Raw genomic sequence first — 12,232 nt, 5'->3', positions numbered from 1 at the left:
ATAAGCTTCACGCTCGAGTGGAAGTTTCACGCTCGAGCGTCGAATCACACCATTCAGTACTTTTTCAGGCGAAACAGAGATGTTGTGAGCTTGCAATCCCCACTCGAGCGTCACTTTCCCCGCTTGAGCGGGGAGGCTAAAATTGGAAAATCTGGAAAACTAGATCCTGTTACAACCTCGGTTTTGATCCATGGAAATTGACAAAGGCACAATTCGGGTTGGATTCGCATCTAATAAACTCATAGCCTCATTGAAATAAAAGGTGCGTAAACAAATACAACTGAAAGGAGTTTTGCCAAACGGGGTTGCCAAGAATAAAACCTAACAAATTTCTTGTGCACAAATTTGATATTTTAGATATACACAAGAATACCATCATGGAGTCAAAGACTATGTCCTTCTTTGAAAATGTATTTCCTTGCTGAACCCAAGAAGAGGATCAAAATTCCATGAAGAAACTTGAAGATGTTGCTAGTGAAATTGGGGAGGTAGGTGAACCAAGAAGTAGTAAAAGGGTTAGGACTTCCTAGTCCTTCGGTCAAGACTTCTTGACTTATATGTTGGAGATATATCCTCTGACTTTCCACAAAGCTGTGACTGCACCAGAAAGTCCTTTATGGAAAGAAGCTATCAAGAGTGAAATTGACTCCATCTTACAAAACCACACCTAGGAGTTGGTTGATTTTTACCCCCAGGGAGTAAGACTTTGGTGAGTAAGTGGATCTTTAGAAGAAAAATAAAAATTGTTGGTCTAATTGATAAGTATAAAGCTAGACTAGTTATCAAAGGATATAGGCAGCGAGAAGGCCTGGATTATTTTGATACATATTCACCTATGATAAGGATAACATCCATTCGCATGATGATTGCGATAGCAGCTTTTGGGGGTGTTTGGTGGGGCTTTTTTGAGCCAACTTATGGCTTCTGACTTTTAAAAAGTTATTTTGGACTGTTTGGTTAAACTTATTTCAAACAGCTTCTGATTCTAATAACTTATTTTAAGTCAAAAAAGCTGATTCTGAAAAGCTGCTCACCCATTGCTTCTGATTATCAGTTTCTACTATGGACATGTTAATTCATGGTTATACTCTTAGATTTTTTTATTTTTTATTTTTTTTTAAATAGAAAAAGACCCAAACAGACTATAGAATATTATTATTATTTTTTATGAGAAATGTAAACAAATAGTGAATAATAAAAAATAAAAGTTAATTGAAAAAGCTACTTCACAGCTTATTTAACAAACACTACTCAGCAACTTAAATCTATAATCCAACAGTTACACTAAACAGATTAACAGCTTCTGATTAAAGTCATAATCTATAATCCGTTAAGCTATAATCTATAATATGTCTTAACAGTTACACCAAAGAGGACCTTTGCATGGTCTAGAGATGCATCAGATGAATGCAAAGACAACTTTTTTAAATAGAGATTTGGATGAAGAAATTTATATGGAGTAACTCGAGAGGTTTTCAGCTCTAGGGCAAGATGAGAAAGTGTCATGACTCGAACCCGCCCCTAGAGGTTTGGATCATAACCGGCCAGTAATCATGAGATTATCCACAACCTCAAACAAAAATCTAATTATATTTAATTATATTGGGCCAGAAGCAAAAGTAGAATCATAAAATTTTGTCCAATGAGCTGTGCATAAATGGCATGAACAAAAACTTATTATATATTAATAACTTACAATCGTACATACATAATAAGATTCTATATGTCGAAGATCTTTCATACATCTTTGTCATACAAAAACCAAAACTTATATACATATACAAAGTCAAACATGACTAATAAAAGAAGACAAAAATTCAAAAGACAAAATAAACAAAAGCCTCGCTAGAGAGGTGTTCATGACAGACTTCACAAAAACTTGGTCTCCTTCACAGGTTCACTAAGGCTGGGGCAGGACATTCCATATCATAAACAATTCGTAACGAAAATCATATCTTAAAGGAACGATCTTGGGTCCAATCATTTACAACTATATAATGACCATTCGGTCAACTCATAACAGATAATTAGACTTATTAGATATTTAGAACGACCTTAGGTCCATCTTGTCAGATATACGAAACGACCTTGGGTCTAATTCAGTTATACAGAACGACCTTGGGTCCATTTCAAATATACAAAATGACCTTGGGTTCATCTTACACATTCGTGTCATATCAATTACATTTACAGATATCATATTGATCGAACAGATAAAAACTCATTCACATTTGCAAAATCATAAGTTTGGAAAACATATCATAGTTAGATATATAGAAAATAGAGAAATTAAGAAAATATCTTTACTAAGGTATTACTCATAATGACTTGGTTGTTGACTTGTCCTTGTGAATGATCTTACATAATTCATAAACACATACACACATTGAGTCATATTACTTATTCGAATCGTTCTCTAATTTATTCCATTCTCTTAGGATTCTTTCTAACTTTTTAATTCATTTAGGATGTTCAATTCATGCCTAAGAATACCCAAAAGGGAATGGGGATGCACATTTGATTAGAAAATGTCCTTTTAAAATATGCTGAAACAGACACTACAAGAAAAGTGGGCTTAAAAGACCGAACTTTTTGCGACGGCACATTTGCCGTCACAAAAAATGACTTTCTGCGACGGCATGACTTGCCGTCGCAAAAAAATATGACTTTTTGAGATGGCACCACTTGCCGTCGCAAAAAATGTGACTTTGAAATGGCACGACTTGTCGTCGCAAAAAAATGTGACTTTTTGAGACGACACCACTTGCCGTCGCAAAAAAATGTGACTTTTTGAGACGGCACAACTAGTCGTCACAAAAAATAGAGTATTTGCGACGGCATAAAATGCTGTCGCGAAAAATGAGAGTATTTGTGACGGCAGAAATTGCTGTCGCAAAAAAAAAATAGAGTATTTGCGACGGCAGAGATTACTATCGCAAAAAAATAGAGTTTTGTGACGGTACCAAAAAAAAAAAAAGAGTTTTTTGTGGCTGTAATTGGTACCGTTGCAAAAAAAAAAAAAGAGTAATACATATATATATATATATATATTATGGCATTGAGACAGCTTCATATATATATAGTCACAAAATGGTTTAAATAAATGCAACGTATTTTTCTGTCACAAAAAAAAAAACAAAAAAAAAAAACGACGTCGTTTTACTTTTTTGAACATTTCTCTTTTCACCAATTTTTTCATCTTCCTATCTCTCTGTCTCTGTCTCTTTTATCTTTCTCTCTCTCACTCATCACTCATCATTCTTCTCTGTCTGTCTGTCTGTATCGAGCTCTCTTTCTCTATGTGTCTCTGTCTCTCTTCTCTCTCTCTCACTCACTCATCACTCTTCTCTGTCTGTTTGTCTGTCTGTCTCTCTCTTTCTCTTTGTGTCTGTCTTTGTCTCTCTTCTCTTTGTCTCTCTCACTCATCACTCTTCTCTGTCTGTTTGTCTGTCCCTTTCTCTTTTTCTCTCTGTGTCTCTCGTCCATCTCTCTTCTCTTCTCTTTATCTCTTTCGCTCTCTCATTCATCTCTCCCTGTCTCTCTCTCGTTTATCTCTTTTTGCTCTCTCTCTCTCTCTCTCTCTCTCTCTCTCTCTCTTTCTATATCTTTTCACCTATTTTTTCATCTTCCTCTCTTTCACTCATCACTCTTCTCTCTCTGTCTATCTATCTATCTGTCTTTCTCTCTCTTTCTCTGTATGTCTCTCGCTCATCTATCTTTTCTCTCTCTGTCTCTTTCGCTTATCTCTCTTCTCTCTATCTCTCTCGCTTATCTCTCTTCTCTCTATCTCTCTCTTAGTCTCTCTTGTTCATCTCTCTTCTCTTTATGTCTCTCTCACTCATCTCTCTTCTCTATATCTCTCTCTATGTCTCTCTCGTTCATCTCTCTTCTCTCTATCTCTCTATCTGTCTCTCTCGTTCATCTCTCTTCTCTCCTTGTGTCTTTTTCTATCTCTCACTCTCTATTTCTTTCTCTTTTTGTCTCTTTCTCTCTCTTCTCTTTTTCTCTCTCTCTCTCTCTCCCCCACTGTGTTCGCGTTGCTCACTCTCTCCCTCTCGTCTTCTTTATTTACTGAGCTCCCTCTCGATTTATCGATCCACTATAAGAAAATGTACTTTTAGCGACCACTTTGTCTCTCTCTCTCTCTCGCTCATCACTCTGTCTCTCTGTCTCTCTCTCTCTCTCTCTCTCTCCTTTATCTGTTTTTCACTCATCTTTCTCTCTCACCACCATCTCCTCTACCACCTTCACCACTACTGCAAACGCCATTCCACTACCACCACTACTACCACTGTCGCCACTTCATCTCTACGACTACCATTACTACTACCATCGCCACCACTCCACTACCACCACTACCACTACTGCCACTACTACTACCATTACCTCTCATTCACCCCTACCACTCCATTTACTCTACCACTACCACAACTTCACCACTAATCTCCTTCGACATCACCACCACCACCATCTCTTATCCACCACCTTCACCACTACTGCCGCTCTCTCTCCTCTACCACAAAAAATTAGTTCATGATTTTTAGTAACCAAAAAAAAATGGGCCGCAGAAAAATATTTTTCATTGACCACAGAAAATTAACTTTTATTTTAGTAGAAAATATTTTTCATTAAAATATTACCCCTACTTCTACCAAATAAAAAATAATAATAATATTTTTTTTCATTAAAATAAAAAATGAAACAAATAAATTTTCAATCTCAGTAACTAAAAAAAAATGAATTTTTTTTTTAAAATTCATTAACTACAAAACAAAATTTATTTTAACAAAAAATAATTTTTTTTGGCGACGGCAACCCTATCGCAAAAAAAAAAGAGAAGAGTTAAACGTCGTTATTTTGTTGTTTAAATTTCATTTGTGACCCAAAAAAATATATATATTTTTTGATTTTTTTTTTTATTTTTTCATTCCCGATCTATTTCCTCTCATTTTTTTTTCCCCATTCCTGCTCTGTTCTGCCGCCCCCCTAGCCAAAACCAAAAATCCCCAATCTCTTCTTACCTCTCTCTTTCGATCGATCGACGGCGAGCGGCGGCAGACGACGGAGAGCGGCAGACGACTGCAAGCAGCAAACCCTCCTCTTTGACGTCTTTCTTGTCCTCTTCCCTTCCCTCGCCATTATCAGTCTCCTTTTCCGCCACCTCAACATCTCGAATATTAACTTTCTTTCTGTATCATCTATATATAGATATATGTATTTATTTCTTTCTGTATTTATAGATCGAGAAAGACAGAAGCACAGAGATACATACAGAGAATGAGAATTGAAAATGGATTGTCTGTCATCGGGTTCACAAGAGCTTCGTGTTCTCGCTGTTGATGACAGCCACGTCGACCGGAAGGTGATCGAGAAGTTGCTGAAGATCTCTTGTTGTAGAGGTACTATGATCGACTGATTAGGTTTTAGCCATTTTTTTGTTTGTTTGGTTTTGATTTTGGTGCTGAAGCCGATTGGATTTGGAATTTTCAGTTGTGGCTGTAAACAGTGGGCGGAGAGCTTTGCAATATCTTGGTTTGGATGGAGAGAAGAGCTCCGTTGGATTCGATGTAAGAAATTGAAATTTCGATTTTCTCTACAGCCAAACATTATGGAGTTAATTTTGATGTTATGGTGATTTATGGTGTTTTTCATTGCTTGATTTCAGGATTTGAAGGTGAATTTAATAATGACGGATTATTCAATGCCTGGGATGACAGGATATGAGCTGCTCAAGAAGATCAAGGTTAGTTATGAGGGTTGATTTTAGTAAGATTGATTGTTCTGTTTGGCTTACGAGAAAACTCTATGAAGAAAATGAAATGATGAAACATGTGTTACTAGTTAGGGCAAATTACAAATACATTTTTGTTTAAAATACGGATTGTTCTATGATTTTGAAAAATTATAAATATCCTCGGTTGGAATTTTATATTGTACAGAACTAAAAAAAAAAAAAAATCTTCACTACCTTCTGATTCAACAATAAATTATATGAATTGTAATTGATAAAAGAGGTAATTCGTTATGCAATTAGAAACTTGAAGTATATTGTAATTTCTAAAACCACACAGACAATCCTATTTATTCTATTATTTAATAGTTGTATTAATTAACTAAATAGTAGCTGTCTTAGGTTGAGTTAGGGCTTTTGGATTTATTTATTTTCTTGAGTTATCTAGGCAACCAAACAATGCATGGTTCTATTGAAGATGATTTAATTTTGCCAAATTGTTAGAAAATGCTAAAATTGTTAACTTTTATTAAACATGAGTCATCGACTTTGAGAGAAATACCGGTGGTGATCATGTCATCTGAGAATATATTAACCCGTATAGATAGGTATGCATTCAATTTTTACATTTGTGTTTGTTTCAAATTAGTGCTTTCACTTTGTTATGATTTTTAGTTTGGCAAGAAAAATATTTCAAATATAATGAATTAAAATCTAGAGAAGTGGAGTTTTGGAAAAAAAACAAAATGTAACAGAGGGGTATCTAGAATTGTGTCTTTATATGTAAAATGGGGAATCTTTTGGGAATGTGATTTTATATGATTAATTTGAAGATGATAGAATGTTTCATTGAATGTGTAATTGTTCGCAAAAATTTGCTCTTACACTTGAAAGAATCTGAATAAATTATAGTGTTATCTATATTTATCATAATATATTTTAGAACATGTAGCATACCATGTTCCGTTCCTGGTATTATTGTGATAAATATCGTTTGGAAAATATTATAATGGATTTAGATAGCAAATATTGGATTCTATTGCTTGTACACGTGCCATCAAATCATAATTTTCATTCAGCTTCAGATGAATTGAATGGTGATGATGCATGTTTGTTCATGGGTTTCAAATTTTAAGTTTGATTTTAGTCCATAGGTCTTTACAACATCAGACTAGTTTTAGCTGAAATATGAGATTCATCTATCTTTCGCCTCACTTCAACTTAAATATTGACATGCACAAGACACAATCCATTACAATGCTTGGGGTTATTAATGAGCATATTAACTTTCAAGGTACAGCTCCCTACTCGTTAATTGCATGTTTTTCATCATGATAATATTTTTCTCTACTGTATCTTGGTGTTTTAGTTAATTTTTTTCTTTTTCATTGAGCTAATAATACCTCTTTGCAGTTTCTCCTGGACAACCAAGCTTAATTTCTGATGATGAAGGTATTACACTTGTTGGGAGTGGCCAGGATGCAGCTAATCTGATAAATCAGAACGAAATACACTGGGGGGTAAGTTATATATATATATATATATATATATGTGTGTGTGTGTGTGTGTATGTATAGAAGAAATGACAAAGACATAGAAATAAGAACATAGTTTGTGTTAAGGGAGAAAGATGGACACAGAGATGACTAGTTTGTGTCAATCAATTCATCTTCTTAGAACATCATGAATAATTGCAATCAAGAAACTTTTTTTGTTCAATATTTTTGGAACTTGTCTTTTCATTTATTGGTTCAGTTATAGGGCACAATTGTTAAAATTTGATTTTACTTTAAAACAGCCGCATTTAGTTCAAGATGATAAAACACTAAAAAAAATTTACCTTAGGCAAACTAGTTTCTTAAGAAACTTGAACTCGAGGTGTTGACGCCCCAAAATCACCAAACGGCGTCTGTTTAGCACGAAATTTGGCACACACGACCGCCTAGGCACGAGAGACTTGTAGGAGAAGACGGGACTCCAATTGGGTTCTTGGTTTGGGAGTCAGAGTTGGATATCACTCTAGGCAAACTAGTTCCTTAAGAAACTTGAATTCGAGGTGTTGACGCTCCAAAATCACCAAACGGCGTCGGTTTAGCACGAAACTTGGCACACACGACCATCTAGGCATGAGAGACTTGTAGGAGAAGACGGGACTCCAATCGGGTTCCCGGTCTGGGAGTTAGAGCCGGATTTCACTATAAGCAAACTAGTTTCTTAAGAAACTTGAATTGGAGGTGTTGATGCCCTAAAATCACCAAACGACGTTAGTTTAGCACGAAACTTGGCACACACGACCGCCTAGGCACGAGAGACTTGTAGGAGAAGACGAGACTCCAATCGGGTTCCCGGTTTAGGAGTTAGAGCCAGATTTCACTCTAGGCAAACTAGTTCTTTAAGAAACTTGAATTCGAGGTGTTGATGTCCTAAAATCACCAAACGGCGTTGGTTTAGCACAAAACTTGACACACACGACTGCCTAGGCACAAGAGACTCGTGGGAGAAGACGGGACTCCAATCGGGTTCTCGGTCTGGGAGTTAGAGCCGGATTTCACTCTAGGCAAACTAGTTCCTTAAGAAACTTGAATTCGAGGTGTTGACGCCCCAAAATCACCAAACGGCGTCAGTTTAGCACAAAACTTGGCACACACGACTGTCTAGGCATGAGAGACTTGTGGGAGAAGACTGGACTCCAATCGGGTTCCCGGTTTGAGAGTTAGAGCTGGATTTCACTCTAGGCAAACTAGTTCGTTAAGAAATTTGAATTGGAGGTGTTGACGCCCCAAAATCTCCAAACGGCGTCGGATTAACACGAAACTTGGTACACACGACCGTCTAGGCATGAGAGACTTGTAGGAGAAGACGGGACTCCAATCGGGTTCCCGGTCTGGGAGTTAGAGCCGGATTTCACTATAAGCAAACTAGTTTCTTAAGAAACTTGAATTGGAGGTGTTGATGCCCTAAAATCACCAAACGACGTCAGTTTAGCACGAAACTTGGCACACACGACCGCCTAGGCACGAGAGACTTCTGGGAGAAGACGGGACTCCAATCGGGTTTCCGGTTTGGGAGTTAGAGCCGGATTTCTGTCTAGCCAAAATTATTTACTTAATTATCTTTGTAATTATATAGTAGTTAATTTTTTTACGTTTTTTTGTAATTAAAATATTAACACATAATTATATTGTCATTAATTATTTTTATTTTTTGTTTTCAAATATTTCCCAAGTAGCAGTTTGCTTCTTGTGGAATACAGGCGTGTGAAGATTGCGATTTACTTTTGTTTTTGTTACCCACAGAAGAATCATGAGGGAAACTTTTGTTTTTTATTTACGTTATTTTGAATTGTGAACAACATTATGTATTTAAACATTGTGTATGTATTATGAAATATTATGTAGTGAGATAATTTTGCTAATGTGTTGTAATGAATGAATGCAAGAAAATTTTTATTATGGATGAATTGTTATTTTTATGCTAGAATTTTTATATTATTATGTAATTATTAGCTTCTTTTTTAATTATTTTTCATTTAATAATACAGGTAATTTTCATTTTTTTAATAATTTTATTTTATTTTATTTTATTTTTTGAGACGGCACCACACTGCCGTCGCAAATGATATTGGCAAAGTTGAGACAAAAGCCTTTTGCAACGGTACTATTTGCCATCGCAAATATTCTTTTAGCGATGGCATATCGTGTTGTCTCAAATATTTTTTTAGCGACGGCAGGTATCCCCGTCGCAATAAAAATTCTTTAGCGACGGCATTTTTTCCGTCTCAAATAACACCTTTAATGACAACAACATAGTGTCGTATCAAAAAATCTCAAATTTTTTTCATATTAATGGTGACGGAAAAATTCCGTCTCAAAAAGGCCACTTTGCCGTCACAAAAAAAATGCGACGACAACATGCCGTCGCTAAAACCTTTTTGCGACGCCCTTTGTTGCGACACGCCACTTGCCGTCGCTAAAAGTCATCTGCCGTTGCAAAAAACCTTTTGAGACGCCATTTTGAGTATTTGCGATGGCGTTTTGCCGTCGCAAAAAGTCAAATTTTTTGTAGTGAGAGCACTTCGCTCGAGTGCAACATTGGTCGCTCGAGCGGACCACATGGTTCAAATTTAGGCTCAATGTTCACTCGAACCGAGGTGCAAAATAAAGAGGCGGTCCCTCGAGCGATGACTTGGTCGCTGGAGCCAACTACAATACTCTACAAAAATACTAGTTGCATGAAATGTATGCTCGAGCAACAGATTGTTCGCTTGAGCAGTGAGACAGAATTCTAGAAATTCTAGAACATAATTGAAATTTAAAACTTATGTTTTCAAATCGAACTCTTACATGGATTGTATACAACTTCTCAAACACTTAAAACTCTTCTATAAACATGGATTCAAGACCAATTCTCAAGCCTCATGGCTAAACTTCTAATTCCTTTCCAAAGTGTACAAAAACATAAAATCTAATTTCAAACTCTTATGAATCATGAGTACATGTATAAGATAGCTTCAAAACTCAACACGGATGACATAAGTCATGCTCAAACTTGTGAAACTCTATCAAATTATGCATGCATGTATGAATTAATAACTAATTCTTACATTTAAACACATAATCTTCTTGAATTCATATATGAAATGACTTAGGTTCATGAATTAGGGTTCAAAAACTTACCTAAGGTTTTCAATTGAGCTCAATTTAGCAAGTTCTTGAGCTTTAACTTCGCAATTCACAAGCCTTTTAGCAAATTCTTTAAGTTCAAGCTCTTCTCTCTCTAAAAATTGAGTTCTCTCTCTCTCTCTCTAAAGCTCTCTGTCTTGGAAATTTTGAGCTCAAATTATGATTAAGGGGTTCAAGCTCTTAATCACAACATATATATATATATATATATATATACTTGAGGGTTAGATTAGAGTGTTAATTAAGGCTTAAGATTAACTAATTACAGTTAGTTCTAATTAGTTTAATCTAATTAATTTCATCTGAATCAAATTTTTATCAAACCTCTCATTAAACTCTAAAAATTATGTTGATCTCGATAAATTAACCAATTTCAGTTTCTGTCGCCATTAGGGCCTTTAATTTTTAGATTATAATAGAAATCATAACAGATACTTCTATGATCAACATATATGAAGTCAAAAGCCACATTAATCTCACATAATTAACATTCAAATTCACACCTAACACATAAGCACATGCACAATTAAGGAAATTAAAAACATAATACGTGACAAGGTTGTCATAGTCTTCCACTCTTTAAGAAGTTTGGTCCTTCAAACTTGTTTTACCTTGAGTCAAAAATAACTTGGGGTACCTTTTCCTGATTTCGTCTTCTTTTTCCAAGTCATTTCCATGCTGTAGTGTTCCTTCCATTCTACTTTTACCATAGATATTTCTTTATTTCGCAACTGTTTCACTAGTCAGTTAATAATCTGAATAAGTTTCTTTTCATATTCCACATTCTCACCAAGGGCTATTCGGTGATGATCAATAACATGGAATGGATCTCGGAGATAGCCCCTCAACGTCGACACATGAAACACATTGTGCATCTGTTCCATTCCCAGTGGTAAAGTAACTCGATACACAATTGGACCAAGGTTTTCCAGAATCTGAAACGACCCAATGTATCGAGGTGATAATTTGCCTTTCTTCCCAAACGTTGATTGACCCTTCATCAAAATTACCCTTATGAACACATGGTCACTTGTTTTATACTCAAGAGCCCTTCTTCTATGATATGCATAACTCTTTTGTCGGCTTTGTGTTGTTTTGAGCCTTTGTTGAATAACTTTAATCTTGTCAGTGGTTATTTGCACAATTTCAAGTCCAATCAAGACTCGGTCCCTAACTTCAGTCCATTATATTGGAGATCTACATTTCCTTTCGTACAAGGCTTCATATGGTGCCATGCTAATGCTATAGTGGAAACTATTATTGTATGCGAGTTCCGCTAGTGGCAAATAAGTTTCCTAACTCCTCTGAAAGTCCAGCGCACACATTTGAAGCATATCCTCTAAAATCTGAATAGTTCTTTCTAATTGCCCATCAGTTTGCAAATGAAATGCAATACTAAGCCTCAATTCCGTTCTTATTTCTCTTTGAAGGCTTTTCTTGAATCTATACAAATTTTAGATTTCTATAAGAAACAATGGATACCGATACTCCATGTAAACAAACAATTTCATCAATATAAATTATAGGCAATCTATAGGCATCATTACTAGTCCTTACAGGCAAAAAATGTGCTGATTTAGTTAACTTATTGACAATAACCCAGATAGAGTTCATACCTCGAGGTGTCTGAAGTAAACCAACGATGAAGTCCACAGTTATGTGCGCCCATTTCCATTCCAGAATGGAGAGAGGTTGAAGTAATCCCGCTGGATTTTGATGTTCAGTTTTGACTTGCTGACATTGAAGGCACTTAGACACGTATTCTACAATTTCCTTCTTCATACTAGGCCACCAATAGCTTTGCCTTAAATCCCAATAC

At 35.8% G+C, this 12,232-nt stretch overlaps 1 protein-coding gene across 4 annotated transcripts; it reads left to right on the top strand.

Annotated features, from left to right (window-relative positions):
- The first annotated feature begins 4,926 nt into the window (after window positions 1-4,926).
- LOC114287278 (two-component response regulator ARR15) lies at window positions 4,927-9,183 on the top strand. Of its 4 annotated transcripts, XM_082874321.1 has the most exons (6): window positions 4,994-5,116; window positions 5,241-5,399; window positions 5,491-5,567; window positions 5,666-5,743; window positions 7,145-7,251; window positions 8,961-9,183. In XM_082874321.1, exons 2-5 carry the CDS (start codon window positions 5,291-5,293, stop codon window positions 7,166-7,168), a joined length of 288 nt encoding a protein of 95 aa, XP_082730447.1. In that variant the 5' UTR covers window positions 4,994-5,116; window positions 5,241-5,290; the 3' UTR covers window positions 7,169-7,251; window positions 8,961-9,183. The 4 variants fall into 4 exon arrangements, with proteins under 4 accessions (XP_028086376.2, XP_028086375.2, XP_028086377.2 ...); XM_028230575.2 differs by having other exon boundaries at window positions 4,927-5,399; window positions 8,964-9,183; XM_028230574.2 differs by having other exon boundaries at window positions 4,927-5,399.
- The last annotated feature ends 3,049 nt before the right edge of the window (window positions 9,184-12,232 follow it).

This window comes from Camellia sinensis, chromosome 6 (genome assembly GCF_055761805.1).
Source record: "Camellia sinensis isolate YWXY chromosome 6, ASM5576180v1, whole genome shotgun sequence".
Lineage (NCBI taxonomy): Eukaryota > Viridiplantae > Streptophyta > Magnoliopsida > Ericales > Theaceae > Camellia > Camellia sinensis.
The sequence above is the reverse complement of the archived record's forward strand: the minus strand, read 5'-3'. Positions and strand labels throughout refer to the sequence as shown.

What these genes read in the sequence shown, in the direction of transcription:
- LOC114287278 (XM_028230575.2), top strand. Translation starts at nt 5,291, where the DNA reads ATGGATTGTCTGTCATCGGGTTCACAAGAGCTTCGTGTTCTCGCTGTT. An exon ending in GAAGATCTCTTGTTGTAGAG is followed by an intron (nt 5,400 to 5,490) that starts GTACTATGATCG and finishes TGGAATTTTCAG; the next exon opens with TTGTGGCTGTAAACAGTGGG. An exon ending in AGAGCTCCGTTGGATTCGAT is followed by an intron (nt 5,568 to 5,665) that starts GTAAGAAATTGA and finishes GCTTGATTTCAG; the next exon opens with GATTTGAAGGTGAATTTAAT.